Below are 27326 nucleotides of genomic sequence, written 5' to 3'. Positions count from 1 at the left end.
CATTTCCGCAAAGTAGGATTCCTTATAAATGGAATATGTCTAAAGTTAAAGTATACTATATTAAAGCCCTCGAGACACAAACTAACAACCCTATATTTACACACATATTACATTACGCATAAACATCCATATATTTTCTATGCTGCTTATCGTCACTAGGGTCACGTGGGTATGGTGGAGCCTATCCCAGCTGTCTTTGGGCTAGAGGCACCCTGGACTGGTGGCCAGCCAATCCCAGGGCACATATAGACAAACAACCATTAACGCCCACATTCATACCTATGGACAATTTAGAGTGGCCAATTAACCTAGCATGCATGTTTCTGAACATTCAAAACCAGGTAGACATAATACGAGTAAATAAGCCATTTATGACATAAATAAGACTCATGCTCATGTGTGTTGCTATAAATGTGTTTTCCCTAAGAGAGCGGAGTGGCAGGTGGACAGGAAGTGATGCCCGAGTTTTATCTCGGTATGGGTTCCTGGAGCAACAGGAGCTGGTGTTTTTAATAGGGATTATTGTGCCTGTTAAGAGATCATTGACACCTGCAATAAAAACCTGTTGTTCTGGCGATCTAGTCTGGTGCTTGTGTCTCGCAGTAACATTACTGACACCTGGTTGCCAGTGTACAATACTACATATATTCACAGCATATTTGAATGTGTCTTCTGAATGCTTTATATGTATTTATTATTATTTCTAGTTTTTATACTTTTTTAATACTTTTTATACTGTTTTTATACTGTTTTATACTGTTTTTATACTTTTTTTATACTTTTTATACTTGAAAATGTTACCGTGTATACTTTAATAATGTCAATGGTGTTAAGTCTGTATTTATTGCCACTATGGAATACAGGAAAAATAATTTTGAAGATTATATAAGATCAGTCAAGACGGATATTAAACAATTGTCAAGCTTGTAAAAATGATGTTCATTTCTATGCACACGAGTTAGTGCATCCATGGAGGCAATCAGCCTGTGGTACTGCTCAAGGTGTAATGGAAGCCCAGGTTGCTTTGATAGCGGCCTTCAAGGTCATCTGCATTGTTGGGTCTGGTGTTTCTCATCTTCATCTTGACAACACCCAATAGGTTGTCTTTGCCGGTCAGTCAAGCAGAGTAACACCGTGGTCATCAAAGCAGCTTTTGGTCCCTTTGGCAGTGCGGGCAAGTGCCAAGTCCTACTAGAAAATAAAACTACGTAAAGCTTGTCAGCAGACGCAAGCATGAGGTGTCCTGGCTATGTTGACTTGAGAATACACAGCGGACCAAGCTCAGTAGATGACATGGCAGCCCAAATCATTCTTCCACTCTTCCTCCAGACTCCGGCTCATTGAATTCCAAATGACATGCAAGATGTAGTTTCATCTGAAAGGAGAACTTTGGACCACCGAGCAACAGTTGTTTTTCTCCACAGACCAGGTAAGACACTTCTGACATTGTCTGTGGTTTTGGAGTGGCTTGACACGAGGTAGATATGTAGCTCATATCTGGGATTCGTCTGAATGTAGTGGCTCTTCATGTGCTCCTTGTGGATCTCCTCCGAATTCTTGAATCTGGAATGATTTTGGTTGACAATCCTCGCAAGGATGCAGTTGAAACTTTTTCCTTCCACTCAACTTTCTATGAATATGCTTGGATAAAGTACTCTGTGGACAAGAAGCCTCTTTAGCAACGACCTCCTTGTGGGGGGGGGGGGTCCCAGTCTTCTCCAAGCCAATGACCCAGACTCAAAGACTATGTAAAGCAGGGGTGCTCATTAAGTCGATCGCGATCTACCGGTCGATCGCGGAGGTGGTACTGGTCGATCGCTGGTCGATCGCGGCGTGACATTAAAAAAATATCATCCCAGCATCAATGCCGTCACTTGATTGACATACAGGGCAGCCATTCAGATGACAACTGAATGTTGCCCTTCGGGCGACCAATCAAATCAAACAACGTCTCTAAGTGCAGCAGAACTTACGATGTCAGCCTATCATCCATCCCCGTTACTTGATTGACATACAGGACAACCAGTCAGATGACAACTGAATTTTGACCTTTAGGTCACCGCTCATGCGTAAACAACGATGCAAAGTGCTAAGCTAGTCGGCGAATTGCGTCAGATTTCAAGCCCTCGCTAAAGTTTATGGTCACTAAAATGAGTGAAGGAGCTGGACCAAGTAAAAAGGCAAAAACTGGACCAAGTAAAAAGGCAAAAACATATCACTTCCATACGGAATGGGAGGTGGACTTTTTTTTTTTGTCTTTTTCGAAGTGCGTTTGCCTCATATGCCATTCTACCATCGCAGTACCAAAGAAGGGAAATGTGGAGTAATGTGGAGGTAATTACAAAAAATGTTAATAGTTAATTATGTGTGTTTTGCAATATTGGCTCATTTGGTTATGTAAGGTACATCAACATACATTGTACGTACAAATAATCCTCAATACATTTGAAAATAAATAGATGTTTTGCATTTTTGTAGTGGGTAGATCATTTTGACTCGGTCATTTTAAAAGTAGCTCGCATGCTGAAAAAGTGTGAGCACCCCTGATGTAAAGGCTCAGAAAACCTTTTTGAGTTATTACATTTGGCTGCGACACCATGTATATAAAATAATGCTCGGTTAAAACGGGATGATTTATTAAAGTAAACTATTAAATCCACAGAGGTCAAGAAATATGCCCTGCGTTATATGAAGGTGAAATGTTTTCATCACTGTTGGTCATAAAGTTTGTAATTCCATCGGTCCTTCCTGTTCATAACACTTAAATTTAACAGCTTAAGTCACAACATCTGGGTAGTAAACCTTCCCGCCTTTTTAGACTCGGCGCGCCGTTGTTACACTAATTTAACCTGCAACGCGTGGCAAGCCTCAAACGCTGCGATCATAATACAAACTCATTAAAGTCATTACAATAGCTGAAACCTGTACTGATGCGGCGATAGGATTGTTCTAGAACTGGAAGGATATGAACGGAAACAATAGTCAACAGAAATAATATTGTGGAATGTATCACCGTTCCAATGAAACAAAATGTATTAGTGAGTACAAAGAGCACGTAATTCACAGGTTGGATCAAACGTTCAGTGGTGCTCTTTTGAACCCTAACGAGCATTGATGACTTCGGATGGCTTGGTAAACGCCGAATCGTGCACCGTCATATTTGATCTGGTAGGAGAGAACGGTAAGCGACTCACCGTTGTCTGTGGACACCATGAAGGTGTTGGGGGTCGTGTCTCTTCCGATACCTCCATTTTCAAATGCACCGTATCCATCGTTGTCCTGGAGCTGCCAGTTGAGACCAAACAGGTGCATCGCTGCAACAAGAGGCGGGAAGTGAGAAAGTGACGGCAAAGAACAGAAGTGAACCATAAAATGAAGAAAAACAACTCAGAAATAAGAAATACTGACAATAAGGAGAAGGAAAAGAAATCATGAAGCAATAATGGACAGCGGAATCTGGAAAATAGCGTCTCATCTATTTTGGAAGGGACCACTACAATATGAATATGGGTTACATTCAGTATTGCACAGCGATAAAGTAAGTACCACTAAAGTCTACATACCGCAGATTTTTATTTTACAGGAGCCAATGATCTAATCAAAAACCCATTGGTAATTGCAGGAGATCATTACTCAATAAAACAGTCTGACTCACGATGTCATTTTACAAACAACACTAAACACATCACACAGCGACTTAACACTCCAAAAGCAAACCTAATAAAAATATATAAACATGTACTCATATGAATTGAAAATGAAAAACAAGTTGTCCCATAATAAATTGCGTTTGAACAAAACATTTCATTGTCGGACAAGCGGCATAGAAAATAGTGGTTGGTGTTGCAATGCTCCCTATGTCCACCAAAGGGAGCCAGAGGAGACCACAGGGAGGCTGATGTCATTGTAGCACCCCAATGAATGTTGTTCAGATGCAATGCATAATGGGCAAACATTAAAAGAGTTACTTTTTTTTCATATTAAACTTGGATTGGTACATGTTTGTATATTTTACGGGCATATCTTTTCTCGAAGCTTACCCATGTTCTACTGCTGATTACTAAAGAACGGAAAAAGGTAGACACAAACAATTTTTTTCTGATGACAGATGAGAGTCTAATCTTTTATTTTGGTAGGTTCCATGTTTATATAACCATAGAACACATTATTCTGTGTGTTTTGAAAATAAATGATTTGTGTGACAAGAATATCTCAAGGGGCAAACAGCAGTATTGGACATTTCAACGAACCACAACAATTGATATCCAATTCACTGCTTAACCAACCAGATGAACCAACATAGACTGCAGCATGGAACCAGGAACTACATGTCCGTGTGCACCTTCAACAAATGTGGAGACCAATAATAATAATAATACATTTTATTTGTATAGCGCTTTTCAAGATACTCAAAGACACTTTACAAAAGAATGAAGTTGAATAGAGCAAGTAAACAGAATAAAAGACACACCAAAATGGCTAGGCTCCATTATAATCCATCTTGTTTTTAATATTTTAATATCCATTTTACTATTTTATTTCTTATTTGATCTATTAGTTTTGGATTAAATTCAATTTGTACCTTTATTTATTGTATTTTATTTGTACTTTTTATTTTACTAGTCTGTGCAGCATTTTGGAAACTCTGTTTATAAAATGTGCTCTATAAATAAAGTGGATTGGATTGGATTGAAAGGCAGAATGAAGTGACTACATTGATGTTAAAGAGGGCAGGTACTTTGCTCCACTGGGGATATGCTATTACTACTATAATACTATCTCATTATAAACTGGAATTATATGTAAATATTTTCATTTACTATATTTATTTTTTACTTGATCCACTTTTAATTGTATTTTTTAATGTGCTTCTGGAAGTATTGGCCAATCAAAAAAATGATTTGAAGCCTTTTAAGTTGAAATAATAATCAGCAGAAGTAATTTGATGTAAGTTATAACACAACATAATAGGCCAATGTCAAGTGTCCAAAAAATCCCACTATTATCAGATCACAAGAGATACACACGGGACAGAATCACAAAGCGGTAATTATGTTCCGTTTGAGTTTGATGAAGAAAATGTCTGAGTCCCATGACAATACCGTACTCAGCGACTCCACAAGCAGTAACCTGTTTCTGTCGGCTGGAAGAACATTTGAGAGACCGTGAAGCGGACTCCTCACAATACATATATTAAAGTGTGAGTCAAAGACCAATTATTGATGCAACATGGGGATATTTGGTGAGAGAAATCCCTGCCGCCCCTCCCCCCCCGTACAAAACACAAACACACACATTCTGCTAACACACCTCACTGCCTCATTAAATTAGAGCCATGCTGTGCCAGTCCGTTAACCACAACACCCCCTGGTGAGCACAGGAGCAAAGGGTCATGGGAGAGAGCTATCTAATCGACAGCACCCGTGTGTGCATGTGTGTGTGTATTTTTGTGTGTGACAAAATTCGATGATTAATAGCCACTGTAATGGGCACGGGGCATTGCATGTTTTTATCTTTTTAACTCGCATAGCGCAGAAAACTACTACTAAATATGTGAAGTAAAAATATGGGAAGAATTGAGCTAATGGCTTAATGGACTGCATGGAATATGCTTACAAAGTACATGGAAGAGGAAAAAGACGAGGAGTACTTTGACATATTTACATATTCTCAATGGTATTCTTCTATTACTGTTAACAACTGATTGCTTCGTATAATTGTATTTTTTTTTACTCCTGCATTAATTTATTCAAACATTATCTATGGTATTAGCATTGTTATTGTTATTATGATCAATGATTATTTTCTATTTATTTAAGTGGTTTTTATTACTTTTTATACATCTATTTAATTTATTGCCATGAATTATTGAATGACTTAGTTATATAGTCGTGTGAAAAAGTGTTCCTGATTTTTTTTTAAATTAAAATATTTATTGTTAAGGGAGAAAAAATGATTGCACCCCCGTCAAAACATAACTTAAACGAGATGAATTGAGATCCATCAGTCTGAAAGGGCTTATAAAGACATTTCTAAGGCTTTGGGACTCCAGCAAAGCACAGCGAGAGCCATTATCCACAAATGGCAAAAACAGTGGTGAACCTTCCCAAGAGTGGCCAGCCAACCAAAATGACCCCAAGAGCGCGGCAGACTCAATTCATGCTAGAAAAGCCTCCAATGTTTGTCCACAGCGCTGGAAGAGACTCATTGCAAGTTATCGCAAACGCTTGATTGCAGTTGTTGCTGCTAAAGGTAGCCCAACCAGTTATTCATTCACTTTTCACACAGGGCCATGTAGGTTTTTTTCCCTTAAAGATGAAAAATTTCATTTAAAAACTGTATTTTGTGTTCAGTTGTGTTGTCACCAACTAATATTTTAATTAGTTTTATTAACACTTTTTCTCTCACTGTATGTAGTGTATTTATTGAATAGGTTTGCCATTTTTTTCATTACTGCATTAATATGACTACAGTATTATTACACATTTTCTATTTGTTTCTATCGCTCTATTAGAAAGTGGTTACACGTGAACACAAAAATTGAACAAATTGTCACTAATAACTGAGACTTTAAGACATAATAATCAACCATGACTATTTTTAAGAAAGTTGGGAGTTAACAACTAAGTTCAGAAAGGAAAACACCAAGCTGGTCCTCTTCCTCATCCTCTATGCTTCTTGTTACCGTGTCAAGAACTGTGAATGTTGTCCTCCTCCTCGTCCTTCACTTTCTTCCATTCTGGTCTCAAAATGTTTCTACTTCTTTTTTGCAGCTTAATTCTTCCACTGCTTCCTCATCTTCCTGCCATCCTCGGTGCTCTGATCTGCTTTTGCCTGGCATTCCATGAGTAGTAGCTTTTAGTTTGTTCTGGCTGTTTCATCAATGCTGAACATGAAGTCTCATACCAAGCCAAGCCAAGCCAAGCCAAGCCAAGCCAAGCCAAGCCAAGCCAAGCCAAGCAGGATGGGATAAACCATTTGAAGAGCAGAGTCAGGCCCTACCATATCATAAATTGTCGGAAAATTGAATAATGCGCCTCTGCTATTTGTAAGATTTACAATTTTTCGAATTGCGGCGAAGGTTTTTTCCCAAATCATTTAATCCTAACAGCCTAAAATGTTCTGATGGCGTTGCCAAGGCGGCTGATCAACGCCCATGACGTACTTTTCCAACATTTTCCAACATTTTCCAACAGAATGAGAAGATGTCAATTTATGCATTTGAAGGCATTCATTGCCACACAGCCATCCCTGATTTATTGCAGTTCGTTGGTTCCACACCCACAAGGGAGGATTTGCTATTTAGAAAAATAATAATACTATGCCCCGTGATTGGCTGGCGACTAGTCCAGGGTGTACCCCGCCTCTCGCCCGAAGACAGCTGGGATAGGCTCCAGCACCCCTGCGACCCTCGTGAGGAAAAGCGGTAGAAAATGAATGAATGATTAATACTATGCCCCTGTGATTGGCTGGCCACCAGTCCAGGGTGTACCCCGCCTCTCGCTTGAAGACAGCTGGGATAGGCTCCAGCACCCCAGCGACTCTTGTGAGTATAAGCGGTAGAAAATAAATGAATGAATAATACTATGCCCCTGTGATTGGCTGGCGACCAGTCCAGGGTGTACCCCGCCTCTCGCTTGAAGACAGCTGGGATAGGCTCCAGCAACCCCCTCGACCCTCATGAGGATAAGTGGTAGAAAATGAATGAATGATTAATACTATGCCCCTGTGATTGGCTGGCGACCAGTCCAGGGTGTACCCCGCCTCTTACTTGAAGACAGCTGGGATAGGCTCCAGCAACCCCCTCGACCCTCATGAGGATAAGTGGTAGAAAATGAATGAATGATTAATACTATGCCCCTGTGATTGGTTGGCGACCAGTCCAGGGTGTACCCCGCCTCTTACTTGAAGACAGCTGGGATAGGCTCCAGCACCCCTAGCAACTCTTGTGAGTATAAGCGGTAGAAAATAAATGAATGAATAATACTATGCCCCTGTGATTGGCTGGCGACCAGTCCAGGGTGTACCCCGCCTCTTACTTGAAGACAGCTGGGATAGGCTCCAGCAACCCCCTCGACCCTCATGAGGATAAGTGGTAGAAAATGAATGAATGATTAATACTATGCCCCTGTGATTGGCTGGCGACCAGTCCAGGGTGTACCCCGCCTCTTACTTGAAGACAGCTGGGATAGGCTCCAGCACCCCTAGCAACTCTTGTGAGTATAAGCGGTAGAAAATAAATGAATGAATAATACTATGCCCCTGTGATTGGCTGGCCACCAGTCCAGGGTGTACCCCGCCTCTCGCTTGAAGACAGCTGGGATAGGCTCCAGCACCCCTGCGACCCTCGTGAGGAAAAGCAGTAGAAAATGAATGAATGATTAATACTATGCCCCTGTGATTGGCTGGCGACCAGTCCAGGGTGTACCCCGCCTCTCGCCCGAAGACAGCTGGGATAGGCTCCAGCAACCCCCTCGACCCTCATGAGGATAAGTGGTAGAAAATGAATGAATGATTAATACTGTGCCCCTGTGATTGGCTGGCGAGCAGTCCAGGGTGTACCCCGCCTCTCGCTTGAAGACAGCTGGGATAGGCTCCAGCACCCCTAGCGACTCTCGTGAGTATAAGGGGTATAAAATGAATGAATGAATGAGTAATACTATGTATTATTTTTGTAGTGAGAGTATAGAAAAAACTGTTTAGGACTTCTAAATGATATTTTTAACATTATTAGAGCCCACCGGACATGACATAGCACCCCTATAGTCATCTTTACACTCATATTAACCAATATGAACCAAATGACGTTATCCTGGTGTGGGACTGCAAGACAGACGATGGCCCTTTGGCCATCAGTGGCATTCTTAAGCACAGCGTACTTATCATACCCAACCTTTCCCTCATATCTCATGCCCTCAGTCCTCCTGAATGCCTTGTTGCTCCATCCTGGCTTACCCTTTTTTTTTGCTTAAGCCGTGTCTTTTTCCCGCCGTGCCTTCTTGATATTTCTATGCACCGTTGCTTTTTTGTTTAATGACGTGTTATGAAGGACACCACAATTAGCGTACAGTCGTTGTTGATTATTCACAAAGGTACTTGATTACTGAGAACACAATGCTGTCTTAAGTTTGATTAAACCTTTTTATGGGGCTATTTCTGATATTGCCTGCAATTTATCACATACTGTAGCAATTAAACAAATGAGGGACAATTTATTATAGCCATGCCTGAGATAACGGCCAACATCGGTAATTCAGTCGGTAGGACTTATTACCTCGGGAGACAGTCAGCTTATCTGATGGGGCCATACCAAAAAGTGAAAACCAACCAAGAAGCGTATTCATACGTAACTTTGAGAAGACATAAAGGATAGCATTGTAACATATGGAGAACTGTAATGCAAAGTTTCATTTATGAAATGTATTTATTATTTATGGTTATTTATTTATGGTTATGTGATTGGGACATAGGAGATAGAGATGTTAGGTCTTACCGATGCAGTAACACAGCAGGACCGACAGCAGCAAAGACAATCCTACTGCACTGAGGGCTGTACACCTGAAAGGGAAACACATCAAACCGTGATGGTGTGTTCTTGTTCAAGTGAAACCGCTGAAAACGTATTATTATTATTATTATTATATTATTATTTCATGTTACTTGATGCAGCCTTACCTCCATGAGCAATACTTGGAGGATTTCTTAAACTTGAAAGCAGAGCGGGACAGAGTGTTTCGTGGCAACGGTCTGGTCGGAGGCGAGTACACTGAGCCCGTCGCCATCGTGTAGCCAGGTGTTGCTGTGGAGAAGAGGGGGGTGGTACCGGTTCCTGTCTTAAAAAGGAAGTGCCTGCAAACAAATAAGACAGGATAAATAAGGTACTACACCAAATACCAGTACTGCATGTCAACGTGTCTCCGTCATGACTTCAGTCTACAATAGTCAATATTCTGAATTGAAAAAAACATGTTTGGCTTTTGGGCTGCACGATGGCCACACAGCTAGGAGATCCAGGTTCGATCCCCGTCTTGGGCATATGTGTATGTGTGGAGTTTGCAAGCGTGGGTTTTCTCCGGGTACTCCGGTTTCCTCCCACATTCCAAAAACATGCTAGGTTAATTAGCCACTCTAAATTGTCCATAGGTATGAATGTGAGTGTGAATGGTTGTTTGTCTATATGTGCCCTGGGATTGGCTGATTGGCGACCGCCTCTCGCCCAAAGACAGCTGGGATAGGCTCCAGCACCCTAAGCGCTAGAAAAAGAATGAATGAATAAATGAATGCTCGGCTTTTTGTGGATGATACCACTTTGCTCATTAAGTTTGCTGCTTCAATCTATGCTAATTAATAAATAATTGCCGCCCGGTGGTGAATATAGCTTATTGGTTGTACAAAAATGCTAATTTTGTGTATTTTTGTGCCAAATTAAACATTTTCAGGTATTATATTCAGGTATTAAAATGGAAGAATTAACTAAACTACAGTATAAAGTGTTCAAAAGATGCATTCAAAGACACTGGGTCACTCTGTGTCGGGAACGTTTCATTGATAAGACAATAGAAGTAAAATAGAAACAAAAAAAAAAACGTACACAAGTCTATAGTATGACTTATTCATGCCTTGTCTTGACTGTGGATGTGATTTTCATAGAAAGCATGTGATTGGCATATGCCGATCAATGCCTTGCAAAGCGAATCGCAAAACGATCATCTGTGGCTCGTATCACTGCCGAGATCCCTGTGTGCAATGTTGCGTCCTGCTCGAAAAATGAACTTATATGCCATTTGTGTCATTTGAGTGATGTCAAGTTTGCATCCTGCAACATATGCCATAACATTTAACTCGCCAGGGTTTAAATAGCTTTAATTGAATAAAGCAATTGAAGATCAAACACTTGACGGAGTATGGCGAGTTTTCGAGGCTCACGGCGAAGAATCAAAATCGACAAAATAAAACCTTGATCGGCGCATCCCTAATGAAACCTATTTAGAAGGTCATAATCAGACTCTCTATGCTCTAACTATGAAAATATTCTCCAATAAATCCTACTTCACTTATCACGGTCATGTCTGGAACCAATTAACCTCCATCAATTACTACAAATATAATTATATAAATGCAAATCTGTACAAAAGTTAGTTTTTTTCTTCTTTTAAAAGTATCAGTCGAGAGATCCACAGTGATGAAAATCACTGCAAAAAACATGTACAGTAATTACCTAGGTCACTATGTGTAATTAATGGCACAGCTTCACATAATGAGCATCTGCAATTACAATTAGACTCCTCTCTAACAAGGCTGTGTGATTAACAATTAGAGGCGATTATAACAAGGGCCCTGCAATTAATACCTACCTCCAGGCAAGATGTGACGAGCGAGAGGAATTTTGGCGGCACGAGTGATTTTTGCCGAAAACGATTGAAGAAAACACCTGCAAAAGTTACACACCGTCATGGAAAGACGCCGAGCGCTTCCATTAACCTTTTAGGAATTTCAGCAGTTCAATTTAAGGACCAGTCTGGAGGACTTTTGTCCAATCTCCTGCCTGAATTATTTAAACACATGGTGTAATCTATGATGACCTTAGGTTATGTTAGCCGCAACGCTTCATTTCGCCAACAAGTTAACACCGGCGGGTACAACCATGTCTCATTTATCACGGTTAGCTGGTTAACGACCTGACCGTGATGAGTACATTTCCGTCGGTAGAAGTAGAAGACATGAGATAACACCCCTATAGTCACTTTTGTACTCTTATTACCAAATATAGTAGACGTAATAAGACTAAATAAAGACTTGAATTGACTCCAGAATTGAGTTAAGATTTCAATTTCAGTGTTGAGTTTTAGCTTGGTGAGGGTTATATGGTTGTGTCCATTCATTTTCTATGCCGCTGATTGTATGCTGGAGCCTATCCCAGCTGTCTTTGGGCTTAGAGGTCACCGGCCAATAACAGGGCACATTAAGACAAACAACCATTCACACTCACATTCATACCTATGGACAATTTGGAGTGGCTAATTAACCTAGCATGTTTTTTTTGGAATGTGGGAGGAAACCGGAGTACCCGGAGAAAACCCACGCATGCACGGGGAGAACATGCAAACTCCACACAGACATGCCTGAACGGGGAATCGAACACAGTTCTCCTAGCTGTATTATTATTCATTCATTCATTCATTTTCTACCGCTTTTCCTCACGAGGGTCGCGAGGTATGCTGGAGCCTATCCCAGCTGTCTTCGGGCGAGAGACAGGGTACACCCTGGACTGGTGGCCATTTCTTATTAATAATATAAGAATCAATTTAATAATAATAATAAAATAATCATAATAATATAATAATAATAAAATAATCATAATAATATAATAATAATAAAATAATCATAATAATAAAACAATAATAATATTATTACAATAACATTATTATAATAATTATAATATTTATAATATTATAAATAATAATAATCAAAATAATAATTAATATAATCAAAACATGGAGGTAGAGTCATTCATTCATTTTCTACCGCTTTTCCTCACGAGGGTCGCGGGGTGCTGGAGCCTATCCCAGCTGTCTTCGGGCGAGAGACGGGGTACACCCTGGAATGGTGGCCATTTCTTATTAATAATATAAGAATCAATTTAATAATAATAATAATAAAAAAATAATCATAATAATATAATAATAATAAAATAATCATAATATTTTTACAATAACATTATTATAATAATTATAATATTTATAATATTATAAATAATAATAATAATCAAAATAATAATTAATATAATCAAAAAATGGAGGTAGAGTGAATCTGCAAAATTGAAACCATGCCGTGCGTAGGTCCGACTATGTAGCTGGTGCTCGATGTTTTGTTATGATGTGCCTTGAGAATGCAACCTTCCACTTTATATATCAAATTTATTTTGTTATCGTTTCCTCTACTGGTCTTCTTACTGTATTCCATTTTTAGATGAGCGCCACCTACTGTGCCGTCCTGTTAGTGAGGTTTTTAAGCGCTGCGGTTGTGTTAGGAAGACACCGGAATGTTCCTCCTCTGAAAAACTTCCCTTGCTGCATTCCTTACTCGTCCTCCTCCAGTAGCAGCGACCTACCACGGTCTTGTATTACAATCCCTGCTTTTGTAGTCAGTCATGCAAACTGTTTACCATCTTCCCCACATTCTCGTTGCTACGCCCCCGCCCCAATTTTTTAATCTAACCTGTCCTTTTTGTAGTATTAGTAGATTTTTATTGGTAATGCACTTTGGGGTTTTTTCCCTGCACCATCGTTTTTAGTTGCAAGTGCCTCTGTTTTGTATTTTTGCCCTCCGAGAGCAAAGATATTAAAATGCATTCTTTTTGGCAAGCTTTGCATCTGTCTCTGCATCCAGGGTCCAAGCCACTATTATTGTCTCACCTAGCTTCCTGTCTGGGTACCAAAAAACTTAAGACGTTGCCATGGGGGCAGTGAGGCCAAAATCATCAAAGATAGATATGATGGCATTTTTCCACTTGATGGAATGTCAGATGGCGGCAGGATGATCAATGACCTTGCAGTCCCGTTTGGACATCTTTGTATTTTATTATATTATATTTGTCTTTTATTTTGAAGTTAGTTTCTTTCATTCACTGTTGGTTGTGTTTCCGCCTCATATCACCTAATCTTAGCCGACATCTACTAGCAAACATCAAAAATGTGTGGCAATTTGTGCATACTATGCAATATTTATTCAGAATGCAAGTGATGATCCTCTTAATGTAACCAGGATTATAATAATATCTCACAATGGATAAAAAGAGCTGGGAGGGGAGCGTTAAAAAGATAAAAATGTCTAGAGATGCGAGGGTACGCCTTATAAAAAATGTATCATCATATTGGACCCCTCTGCGACTGTTTCAATGAGGACTAAAAGAATCACCTAATTGGTGGGGCTGCAATCAAGAAAATTATGGTTTTGCAAAGAAATTCAACAATTCTGGGCACAAATACATAAAAAAAAAAAAATGATATTAAAGAGCTAGATATATAGTCCTAGATCAGGGGTGGGCAAACTACGGCCCAGGGGCCACATCCGGCCCGCCAAGTGTTTGAATACGGCCCGTCCGTTCTTTCCAAAGTATTTCATTTAAACTCAACATACGAACTGGCATCATGGCTTGAGCCAACCTTTTGATGGTTTTATCAATTTTGTTATTTGACGTGGTCTGTTGGTTACAAAGTGCTCCTGAAAAAAGGGACACAAGCATAATAATAATAATAATAATAATAATAATAATAATAATAATAATAATAATAATAATAACAATAATAATAATAATAATAATAATAATAATAATAATAATAATAATAATAATAATAATAATAATAATAATAAATTTTAAAATATTTAAATATAAAATATTTAAATATAAAATATTTAAATATAAAATATTTAAATAAAGAATATTTAAATAAAAATATTTAAATAAAGAATATTTAAATAAAAATATTTAAATATAAAATATTTAAATAAAAATATTTAAATATAAAATATTTAAATATAAAATATTTAAATTAAAATATTTAAATATAAAATATTTAAATTAAAATATTTAAATATAAAATATTTAAATTAAAATATTTAAATATAAAATAATAAATTAAATAATAAATAATAATCTTGCACAGATACAATAATACCAGGTGGACTGTTACGTGTAAAATATATGGTCTGCCCCCCCCGTTTTGTTAAATCAATGGTTTTAATACAACAAGACAAAGATACTAAGAGTTGTTTTCAGTTGTATAAGTGCCGTGATTGCTAGAATCATTCTATAAAAATTGGGACAATGAAGGGCCACCATTTGTTCATGAATGCGTGATGGAGATGGCTAGAGTACCAGATACTGACCGATACAACCGCTCTGTATCAACCCCCCCACCCAGTTGGAGAGGGGGGTCGGCTGTCTGGAACTCACCCTGAGTGAATCAGACAAGATCTGAGGTGGTCCACCTCTAAGAGGCGCTGCAAAGGAGGGCCCCGCTTTGGCTGGTGATCATCCCAAGACCCCCTGGCTCACCGACCCCCCTGATGTTGTCACCACATACAGTATATGATATATGAACTGGACTGCTATCCAATGCTATTGGAATATACATTTTTATTATGTTGCCCACTCCGCATCCATTGCAGCCTGGTCATCCTGGAAGCGGGAGTACCCCCTTTTTTCACCAATGATTTTTTAGCTTTACCTTGCCCGGATGGGGGTTCAGATCCGGGGATGTCTACTGTTGTCTACTGTTGTCTATTGTCGTCTATTGTTGCTTGCCCTTTGAGGCTCTTTTGTAATGAAGGGCTATATAAATAAACTTGACTTGACTTGACTTTCAGCGGCACGGTGGTCTAGGGTCTAGCGCGCAGACCTCACAGCTATGAGACCAGGGTTCAATCCCACCCTCGGGCATCTCTGTGTGGAGTTTGCATGTTCTCCCCGTGCATGCGTGGGTTTTCTCCGGGTACTCCGGTTTCCTCCCACATTCCAAAAAACATGCTAGGTTAATTAGCCACTCCAAATTGTCCATACTAGGTATGAATGTGAGTGTGAATGGTTGTTTGTCTATATGTGCCCTGTGATTGGCTTGGCTGGCCACCAGTCCAGGGTGTACCCCGCCTTACGCCCGAAGACAGCTGGGATAGGCTCCAGCACCCCCCGCGACCCTCGTGAGGAAAAAGCGGTAGAAAATGAATGAATGAATGAATGACTTGACTTTCATTCATTCATTCATTTTCTACTGCTTATCCTCATGAGGGTCGCGGGCTGTGCTGGAGCCTATCCCAGCTGTCTTTGGGCGAGAGGCGGGGTACACCCTGGACTGGTGGCCGGCCAATCACAGGGCACATATAGACAAACAACCATTCACACTCACATTCATACCTATGGACAACTTGGAGTCGCCAATTAACCTAGCATGTTTTTGGAATGTGGACAAAACCCACGCATGCACGGGGAGAACATGCAAACTCCACACGGAGATGGCCGAGGGTGGAATTGAACACGGGTCTCCAAGCTGTGACGCTAATCACTCATCCGCCGTGCAACAGACTTGACTTTCAATAACTCAAATTGAAAAATTGGTCCTAAAAGCAGAGTCAGACAGTCGCTTTTGTTTTGTTAGAAATAGAAAACAACAACAGTGTTTGATTTTATTATATTATTTTTGCAGACGACACCACTGAGGACGAGCAGTACAGAAAATGGATGTCTCCTGTCTAGCAATTTTCCCGTGAGAAAATAATCCCATGTTAAAAAATTACAGCCAATTCTTTTGAATATGTTTTAAATGTGACTTTTCACTGAAAAAACGTAAACCAAATAATGCAAGATAAATAGTTTTGTTTTTTAAGGTGAAATACGAAGGGAATCACAAAAGTGCAAAATCCTACCCGGCATGCCGGAGAACTATCAGTTCCATGCAAGTTTTCCTGAAATGAATCTATCCATGTGTGGCAGTTGAACGTGGGCTCGTTGTGGCCTTTGAGTCATGAGCTTCTTTTCAAAGCAGCGCCGGGACACATAAAGGGCTTTGGAATTGACAAATGTCCAACAATATGCTGTGATGGCTTGATGCAGCGGAGCAGCCATTCAAGGTGTTAGTGCAAACTAACGACAGCAGACAAGCAGAGAATGCGGGGACAATACCGACGTGAAGTGACACAGACCACAGTGGGTGGCAACCATAACTAATATGGTCGCCTCTTGGTGCTTGGAAATCTCTATTCAATAACCCGCATTAAGGAATTATTCACACTGGATCTCTGTCTGTATTAATCAGAGCAATGTTGGAGTTATTTTCTTGCTGATTTTAAGTCGTATGAAGAAAATCCAGATGGCTCCACAGAGTACAGCAACTGGGACGGTATGAAAGCCTTGAACGCATCACCAAGAATAAGCAGAAAAACAACTTAGAGCAATTTTTCAATAAATGCAAATAGACAAATTGGTCCTAAGAGCCCAACAGTTATTACAGTTATTTTTGTTTTCTTGGAAAAAAAACCCAAAACAACATCAGTGTGTTTAAAAACCACGCTCCTATGAAATTGTTTATTTTATTCTTTTTGTAAAACCTCTTGTATAGCAAATCAGCATGCATTGCTATCTTTTTTTTACCGACCATAAAAGCTCCTTGTTCCTCCAATGGCGGAAAAGAGTGAGATCCAATTCATATATCATGCTCATATATCATGCTAGATCAGGGGTGGGCAAACTACGGCCCGGGGGCCACATGCGGCCCACCAAGTGTTTAAATCCGGCCCGCCAGTTGCTTTCTAAGTATTTCAACTTTTAACATACAAGCTGGCAACATGACTTGCAAGTCAAAAAAAAAAAGTAAAATTAAACTTTGTAATTTGATGTGGTCTGATGTTTAAAGTGCTCCTGAAAAAAAGGGATATCCAAACATAGCTGATAGTATGACACTTTTACAGATAAATTAGACAATAATTCAATGCAGGATGTTAGAATGATTATTATTATGACTTGTAATAATAATAATAATAATTATTATAATTATCATTATAATAATAATTATTTGTCACAATATTATTTGTTGGAATTAATATAATATAATAATAATAATAAGTATTATTATTATTAAAAAAAGTGTGTGTGTGTTAAATATATTTTCTGGCCCCCTGGACAATTTTGTTGACTCAACGCGGCCCACCAGTCAAAACGTTTGCCCACCCCTGTGCTAGATCATCAAGTAGTTCATTAAGCTAACGTCCGTATTGTGCTTTCGGACATGGCAGTACGGGGGATGCTAGGATACAGTGACCAAATGTCCTATCTTCCCAGGACTTGATGAAGTCATAAAAATCCCTGTTTTATATTTGGGCACTTTTCTACATGTGACGTAACCCAATTTCAATTAGTGCTGCTAAAAAAGCCGTAAAAAGCCAAATAAAAAGCAAAACATGCATGAGTTAATCCTCTCTATGTGAATCTGGTGTTGTCATTTTTTAAATATAATAATGTGTATATACAGCATACTTTAAATATACACATTTTAAATTCATTATTTGAGTATCACATTGGCCGTATGGCTGCACAGTGGTCCGAGCGGTTAGTGGGAAGGGTTCGGTTCCCCGCTCTGTGTGGACTTTGCATGTTCTCCCCGGTGCATGCGTGGGTTTTCTCCTGGTTTCCTCCCACATTCCAAAAACATGCTAGCTTAATTAGCAACTCCAAATCGTCCATAGGTGAGTGGGAATGGTTCTTTGTCTAAAATCAAATATGGCCACCACAGCTAACGTCCGTATTGTGCCTTCCAACATGGCAGTACAGGGGGATGCTAGGATACAGTGACCAAATGTCCTATCTTCCCAGGACATGATGAAGTCATAAAAATCCCTGTTTTATATTTGGGCACTTTTCTACATGTGACGTAACCCAATTTCAATTAGTGCTGCTAAAAAAAGCCGTAAAAAGCCAAATAAAAAGCAAAACATGCATGAGTTAATCCTCTCTATGTGAATCTGGTGTTGTCATTTTTTTTAATATAACAATGTGTATATACAGTATACACATAAATACATTTAAATTCATTATTTGTGTATCACATTGGCCGTGTGGCTGCACAGTGGTCTGAGCGGTTAGTGGGAAGTGTTCGGTTCCCCGCTCTGTGTGGACTTTGCATGTTCTCCCCGGTGCATGCATGGGTTTTCTCCTGGTTTCCTCCCACATTCCAAAAACATGCTAGGTTAATTAGCAACTCCAAATCGTCCATAGGTGAGTGGGAATGGTTGTTTGTCTAAAATCAAATATGGCCACCACAGCTAACATCCGTATTGTGCCTTCCGACATGGCAGTACAGGGGGATGCTGGGATACAGTGACCAAATGTCCTATCTTACCAGGACATGATGAAGTCATAAAAATCCCTGTTTTATATTTGGGCACTTTTCTACATGTGATGTAATCCAATTTCAATTAGTGCTGCTAAAAAAGCCGTAAAAAGCCAAATAAAAAGCAAAACATGCATGAGTTAATCCTCTCTATGTGAATCTGGTGTTGATGTGAATGTGATTTTTTTTAATATAACAATGTGTATATACAGTATACACATAAATACATTTTAAATTCATTATTTGAGTATCACATTGGCTGTATGGCTGCACAGTGGTCTGAGCGGTTAGTGGGAAGAGTTCGGTTCCCCGCTCTGTGTGGACTTTGCATGTTCTCCCCGGTGCATGCGTGGGTTTTCTCCTGGTTTCCTCCCACATTCCAAAAACATGCTAGCTTAATTAGCAACTCCAAATCGTCCATAGGTGAGTGGGAATGGTTGTTTGTCTAAAATCAAATATGGCCACCACAGCTAACACTGCTGTGTTTCTGACTACCAAAATACCGGTGCAAAAAGAGCGAGTATCCCGGGAATCCGTTCCAGTGCCCGGTTATGTCAGACGTTCCTTTAAACTACAATTGGTTGCAGTACAAGTGCTGCGTATGTGGCGTGACGTGTACTGCTGTGCCTCCTGTGAGATGATTGAGTGGAACACATCCTTTTCATCGGACAAGAATCCAATACATGTTCCAGTATTATCCTAATCTGTGTACTGTATGTGTCTTTTCGCTGTACTGGGCTCTTGTGTTCTCAACAAACAAAACAAAAATAGATATGCAGCTTAATCAGTGTTACTTTTATTTTTTCTTCCAACCTGTCCGTCTATAAACAACACAGCAAAACTACAATGGATGCTTATTTAACTCAACTCTTCTTCTTTCTCTTTGGGCTTCTCTCGGGGTCGCCACAGCACATCAATCTCCTCCATCCTAGCCTGTCTTCTGCATCTGTCTCTCTCACACCAACTACCCTCATGTCCTCCTTCACTACATCCATAAAGCTCCTCTTTGGTCTTCCTCTACGCCTCCTACCTGGCAGCTCTAAACGCCGGACATGTCCCAACCATCTCAGTCTGGCCGATAACTGACTTTATCTCCAAGGCCTCTACATGTAATGTCCCTATGATGGACTTGTTCGTGATCCTATCCATCCTGGTCACTCCCATTTAATGTCCCTATGATGGACTTGTTTGTGATCCTGTCCATCCTGGTCACTCCCAATGAGAACCCCAGCATCCTCATCTCTGCTACCTCCGGTTCTGTTTCCTGTCTTTTCCTCAGTGGCACTGTCTCTAGACCAGGGGTGGGCAAACTACGGCCCGGGGGCCACATGTGGCCCACTAAGCGTTTGAATCCGGCCCGCCAGTTGCTTTCTAACTTTTAACATACATGCTGGCAACATGACTTGCAAGTCGGATGTCTTCTTCAGTAAAAAAAAATAATAAAAAATAATTTTTAATGTAAAATTCAAGTTTGATGTGGTTTGATGTTTAAAGTGCTCTGGAAAAAAGGGATATATGGAACATATTTAAAACATATAGCTAATAATCTGACACGTTTACAGATATAATTATGCAAATAAGTACATAAATAAAATAAATAATAAATGTATAAAAATATAATAATTGATACATAATGTAATTAATAATAATAATATAATTATAATATATACAATAAATTATATATATATATATATATATATATATATATATATATATATATATATATAGATTAAATATATAATATAATATAATATAATAAATAAATAAAATTAGACAAATAATTCTAGGTGGACTGTTATACAAATACAAATACTAATATATACAAATAATATATACAAATAAGAAAATAAAATAAATAAATAAATAATAAAAATGTAAAAATATAATATCATATATTAAATATAATATATATAATAATACAATTAATATATATAATATATTAATCAAAATATATAATAAATAAATAAAATTAGACAAATAATTCAAGGTGGACTGTTAGAATTATAAGCCTAAAATAATGTGTGTGTTATAAAAAAATATATATTCTGGCCCCCCGCACAGTTTTGTTAACTCAGTGCGGCCCACGAGTCCAAAAGTTTGCCCACCCCTGCTCTAGACCAAACAAGATGTCTGGTCTCATCACAGTTGTGTATACTTTTCCTTTCATTTTAGCTGAAACTCTTCTATCAAACATCACGCCTGACACTCTTCTCCATCCGTTCCATCCTGCCTGAACACGCTTCTTAACGTCTTTTTCATAATCTGCATTGTTCTCAACTGTTGACCCCAAGTAATTCCCCACCTTCGGTATCTCTTCTCCCTGTAACCTCACTCTTCCACTTGGATCCCTCTCATTCAACTCAATTCAACATATAGTCCGTCTTGCTGTGGCTAATCTTCATTCCTCTCCTTTCCAGGGCAAACCTCCACTCTTCCAGCATCTCCTCCACCTGGTCCCTCCTCTCACTACACATCACAATGTCATCTGCAAACATCATAGTCCATGGAGATCCTTGTCTAACCTACTCTGTCAGCCTGTCCATCACTATAGCAAACAAGAAGGGGCTCAGACCTGATCCCTGTTGCAGTCCCACCTCTGTCACACCTACAGCACATCTTACCGCTGTTTTGCAGTCCTCATACGTCCTGCACCGCTTGAACATACTTGTCTGTCACTCCAGACTTCCTCATACGATACCACAGTTCCTCTCGAGGCACCCTGTCCTAGGCTTTCTCCACAAGACACCAAGCAGCTCCTTCTGACCTTCTCTGTACTTAAAGCAAATACTGCATCTGTCGTACTCTTTTTTTGGCATGAAACCATACTTCGGTACCTCAGTGTTGTGGTCACAGTTTTTAATTATTTTTAAAATAATAAACGGCAAACTTCTTCTTCTAGAAGAGTATTTTTCCACCTTAGCATTGGTATTAGCTGATTGGAATCAAACAAGACTGCCTCAGCAACTCTTTCTACATTGATCCACACGTCCAGGTCTGTCTTCCATGAAGGCAGTTCTGAAAATGCTCTGAACATTCAATACTGAAATACATCCAAAGCAGAGAGACAACTATTTCCTCTTCCATCAATCTATCAGCATCCACGTTTCTCCTCCCGGGGAATGAGAACCAAAGACATTTGGACAGAATGGGATGGAGGTGGATCTGACAATAAGGTGTTTACTATTACTATTGTCCTAAACACTCACACAAAGTCTACATGGAGTATTAGTACTGCTGACAAATACATCTGTCTATGGAATACAGTGATACAGACATTGACAAGTGTAGTAATCCCTCGTTTATCACGGTTAATTGGTTCCGGGCCTGGCCGTGATAAATGAATTTCCATGAAGTAGGATTTCTGATTTATAAATAAAATATTTCCATAGTTGGAGCCGCAAATTATTATTATTATTATTATTATTATTATTATTATTATTATTATTATATAAATTATATAATATATAATTTATATAATATAATAATTTATATATTATATAAAACATTTTTTAATTTTAATATAATTTTAAATATTTTTTAAAATTAAATTACATGTATATATTATATGGATTATGTAAATGTATGTATACATTATTATCATTATTATTATTATTATTATTATTATTATATTATATAAATTATATAATATATAATTTATATAATATAATAATTTATATATTATATAAAACATTTTTTAATTTTAATATAATTTTAAATATTTTTTTAAAATTAAATTACATGTATATATTATATGGATTATGTAAATGTATGTATACATTATTATCATTATTATTATTGTTATTATTATTGTTATTATTATTATTATTATTATTATTATTATTATTATTATTTATTATACAGGATCCATCCATCCATCCATCCATCTCTCGATCTATTTAAACGCATTGTTGAATACAGCAAACCTCATTTAATAAACCAACTAGTCCAACTCTCCTTTGGTACGGTGTCACACATAAAACATTCCCTCTGTAACTTGCGTCAACTCAAAACATTCCCATTGCAGTCCTATTGTAAAAGTGTCCCACTGTTCGTGTGCTGTGGATCAAAGTTAGATTTATATTTACAAATTTACAGATTTACGTTTTTTTGTGTGATCTAAACAAGGCATGGAACGTTGAACAGACATTCCAACAAAAGAAAATCTACCTTGTTTCCAGAGGCACATTGCTACCCAGCACCCAGCTGTCTTGCAGCGGGACGCTCTCCGGGGGTGTGGTCTGCAGCTCGGCAGGTGATTGGCCGGCCACGGCGGCCGGGTTTCCAGTAGGAGGAGTTAGCTGCCGCGTCGAATTCAGAGATTGGCCAGCGTGATGTGCGGAGCCCAGGGATTGGTTGAGAGCCGTTACCGAGGGTCGCTGACGATGTGGGGGGGGCACAGGAGGCAGAGTGGAGCTGTGGTGATTGGATGGTTGTTCTGTTGGAAAAGACATACACAAAAACTTAAGTTTTAACTTAAAACTTAACACACACACACAAAGGGTAACTCCCATGATATGACCTTCAAGTCCTCTGGAGAGATCTTCTGCAGTTCTTTTATAATCTTCTGAATCATCTGTGATAATGGCTTAGGTATGACATGTACAGTAAATCATAAAGCATCGCTCGCCAAGAATATGTTTCCATGGTCTGCAAACTTTTTGTCTTTTTGTCTGATTGCTTTCCAAAATGTGTTCTCGGTCCTTCCAGCTTCCAATGACAACTGCCAATGTAGTTATTGATAACATGTGAAGGAACAGTAGTCATTGAGGCCAAATAATAATCTCTCTGGTGGGCTGTGGAAAAAAGTATACCGCCATAAAATTCTGAAAGTCAATCTCAGTGTGCACAGCGGCCGCGATGGTCACTAGTCTATCTCTAATCAAAAACTGATAGGACCTGTGGAACTCGCCAAGGGTCTTTGCTGTACTCGCTTAGTCTACAACAGTGTTTTTCAACCTTTTTTGAGCCACGTAGGGCCCTATAATTTCCGCGTTTGCGGAATCGCGGACGGAATCGCGGAATTGGACAATAAAAACGGAAATTATTTTGAATGCGGAATATCGCGGAAATGCTGTTTTCATGACAAAGAGGAACATAAACCTGGGGAATCGTTCCCGGAGGTCGGTAATCAATGTGACACAATACCTGCCTACCGCCCTTTTTCAAACATGGCACTCCCCCCCGTCTGCGAATAAGTTGCGCAATACCACGCTAACGCCGAAATACAGAGCCGAGCAGTACCCAGGTGACTTCTATGTATCTGGTGACATGTTATTTTGTACTTTGGAAGCGAAAAAACACATGTGATGACCACTTGTTATCCAAAAGTCATCTAAAAAAAAAAAAAAGAAACGCATAGCGCTAACGCTAGCAGGCAGCCCCGACAGACATGCGTTACTGCCTCGTTCAAGTCAGCGGACTTAAGAAAAGACTTTGTCGAGGATTTTGTGAGCATGTGTGCTGAGGCCGACATCCCCTTGGAGAAGTTGGGAAAAATACGTCCTTTTCTCGTGAAGCACTGCAAACGGGGAGGAGCGCTGCCTGAAAATGCCAGCAGCCTCCGACAACTTCACCTCCCCCGAGTGTACCTCGTGCAATGTCGTGTTACATGATGCAGTAGTAAAGTATTGAGGAAAAGTGCAATATTGTGTCGCCTCAATGAATGTAAGTTCATTTATTTTTTATTTTTTATTTTTCCCTTTATTTGGGCAAATATGTGAATCATTACAGTGCATTTCTTACATCAATCAAAATATAACTTTCCATTATTTACATTTGTATTCAACTATCTGATCCCAAGCCCAAAAGGAGTAGGCTGAAGCAAAAGCTTATAAATGCCTACCCCTTTTTGCAGGATATATTCATGTTCATGCCACTGTCTTGTTTCCCCTGTTATTATTTTCATTGTAATATTATTATTATCATTGTTGTTATAATCTTTATCATTATAATCATCATTAATATTACCATTTTCATCATTATAGTTAAAAATTTTGTGATTTTTTTATTTTTAATTATTTAATTTTACAGACTTCATAATTAATTTATAATTAATTAGTGTGCATTTTATTCATAAACATTATTAAAACACACTCTTTTGTGGTAAAATGAGTAAAAGGTAAAACAAAAATGGAATTCCAAAAAATTAAAACGGAAAAAACGGAATTTGGGAAAAAATAAAACGGAATTTGGGAAAAAATATAACAGAATTTATAGGGTGTATATAGGTGCCCTAGCCACGGCACGTTTTTTACACTGGAAAAATCTTGTGGCACACCACTAACCAAAAATGTTCCAAAATGTCACCACGACCTCACACGTGCATCAATAGGTCCATCGGAGGAACAAGCTAGGTGTTGCCACACGGACCAATATTACATTGCTCTGCCAGTCTTTACACCACAGACACTCCACAGTAGCCACGTTTTTACATCACCACTTTTTCTCTTTCCCAATGACCTCTCGGGAAACAATGGTATCCATGGAAAGGAATATTCCAATCTCTTGTCTACATGCGGCGTGAAAATCAACCAGAATAGTCAATAGGGCATGCCCAGTAAAACGTAAACATCAACATCACGTGATACCGGCTTCCCAAAGTTATTCTTTCACTTGTCGGAATAACTCCGTATTGCCAGTTTTTCGTGTGTCCAGTTTTGAAATTTAGTTTGAATCAAAAACAAACTTTGCTTAGTCCAGTGCCGATTGCTGGCCTCCATTTTTAAAAGTGAAGAACGTCTGGATCTGCGTGTTACGTCATATCTGAGCATGCTCTGAAAGATCAAATTCAAGCATATAAGCATACAAAAGCTGCTTGCCAACCGCCAATAAACAACAGAAGAAGAAAAACACCAGGAAGAAGAACGCAGTCTGACAACTTTCCGTTTGAGCGGGTACAAGATACCTCAATCGGATTGGTTAAAGGAATATTCCTTCCCTGTTCAATTATTTTCGTTTGAGCAAATAAACCAAATGCATTTGGAATATTTGGGTCCATGTATACTATTGACATAATGGCTATTGACATCATATTTGCAAATGATGATTAATAAATGTTAATTATAAAAAGTGATATTGGATAATTTAGAATTTTGCCCATGCATTTTACCCAAGTCCCGGTAATGCTTAAAAGGACCAAAATACTGTAAGTTTTACATGTTATCATGAATGTAGCCGTTACTACACGGTTACAGCACGTATATAAAACCATGAAACCGCGTTAGAGGTTGTTGGATGTGTTCTAATAGCAGGCTTTGCAGACGGCCGAGGTACAGGTATGCCCCATTATGTGCAGTAACAAGCTGTCTCTTTTCATCTGTTCTCTCTTTAGAACACACAGAGAAGAGAAAAGTATGTGTTCATGACTCACATAAGGATTGTGGATGACTACAAAATGACAAAAAAGTGCAGTTTTCCTTGAAAGTATGTCATCCTTTCTCAGAACAAAAGGGTGACCTGTTCAGGTCTACAGTGAAGACACCAATGAAGAAGAGGAAAGAAAACATTGTTTGTGGTTATGAAAAAAATACATCTCTTTTATATATACATGCATGAGTCATTCTGCGTCAAAAAGCGCAAGGAAGCTAATAGGTTAGATGCAAATCAACAATGATTCGACACAGTAGAATGTAAACAAATTCCAAATTAGTCACATTGTCAGCAAAAAAAAAAAACAATTTTTGTGAGAAATATGCCGCTGAAAGGAAAGCTGTTGGAAATGGGAATTTTGTACTTGATGCTACTGCAAGGAGATGTACTAAATTATTTTCAGTCATGTGTGAATTGCTGTATTTACAGCATTTTTTATTTACTGTATTTACATATACATTTGTATTTATTATTTAATAATTTAATAATTATTTAATAAATTTAATAATATTTTATTAATTATTATTTATTATTTACAGTTTGAAATAAAATCGTGTTTCTTGATTGTTTTATTTCAAACAATTTTCATACATGAAATCGACAAACAAATCTTGTACAAAATACATTGTGTAGAGCAGGGGTGGGCAAACTTTTCGACTAGCGGGCCGCATTGATTTAACAAAACTGACGGGGGGGGGGGGGGGGGGGGCAATCCACAGTCCACCTGGAATTATAGTATCTGTAAAAGAGTCCTGCAACCTGCTATTATGTGCTTGTGTCCCTTTTTTCAGGAGCACTTTGTAAACAGCAGACCACATCAAATAACCAAATTAAAAAAAAAAAAAAAACCTACCTAAACCATCAAAAGATTGGCTTAAGCCATGATGCCAGGTTGTATGTTAAGTTTAAATTAAATACTTTGGAATAAACGTGCGGGCCGTATTTAAACACTTGGCGGACCGGATGTGGCCCCCGGGCTGCAGTTTGCCCACCCTTTTTTTTTTTTTTTTTTTTTTTTTTTTTTTTTTTTAATGCCCAAACCCTAAAGTAAAATAAAGTGAGGCATTTTGTTTGCAC

General features: G+C 38.7%; 1 protein-coding gene across 10 annotated transcripts in view; it reads right to left on the bottom strand.

Moving 5' to 3' along the window:
- Window positions 1-27326, bottom strand: part of LOC131134245 (teneurin-3) — a 254858-nt gene that overhangs the window by 101670 nt on the left and 125862 nt on the right. For all 10 annotated transcript variants that reach the window (XM_058079310.1, XM_058079326.1, XM_058079334.1 and 7 more), the window contains 4 exons: window positions 23049-23316; window positions 9676-9849; window positions 9494-9558; window positions 3195-3314 (listed from right to left, as the gene is read on the bottom strand). In XM_058079310.1, coding sequence (XP_057935293.1) covers window positions 3195-3314; window positions 9494-9558; window positions 9676-9849; window positions 23049-23316 — 627 coding nt within the window. The remainder of the gene's footprint in view (window positions 1-3194; window positions 3315-9493; window positions 9559-9675; window positions 9850-23048; window positions 23317-27326) is intronic.

Source organism: Doryrhamphus excisus, chromosome 1 (assembly GCF_030265055.1).
Source record: "Doryrhamphus excisus isolate RoL2022-K1 chromosome 1, RoL_Dexc_1.0, whole genome shotgun sequence".
NCBI classification, from domain to species: Eukaryota; Metazoa; Chordata; class Actinopteri; order Syngnathiformes; family Syngnathidae; genus Doryrhamphus; species Doryrhamphus excisus.
The sequence above is the reverse complement of the archived record's forward strand: the minus strand, read 5'-3'. Positions and strand labels throughout refer to the sequence as shown.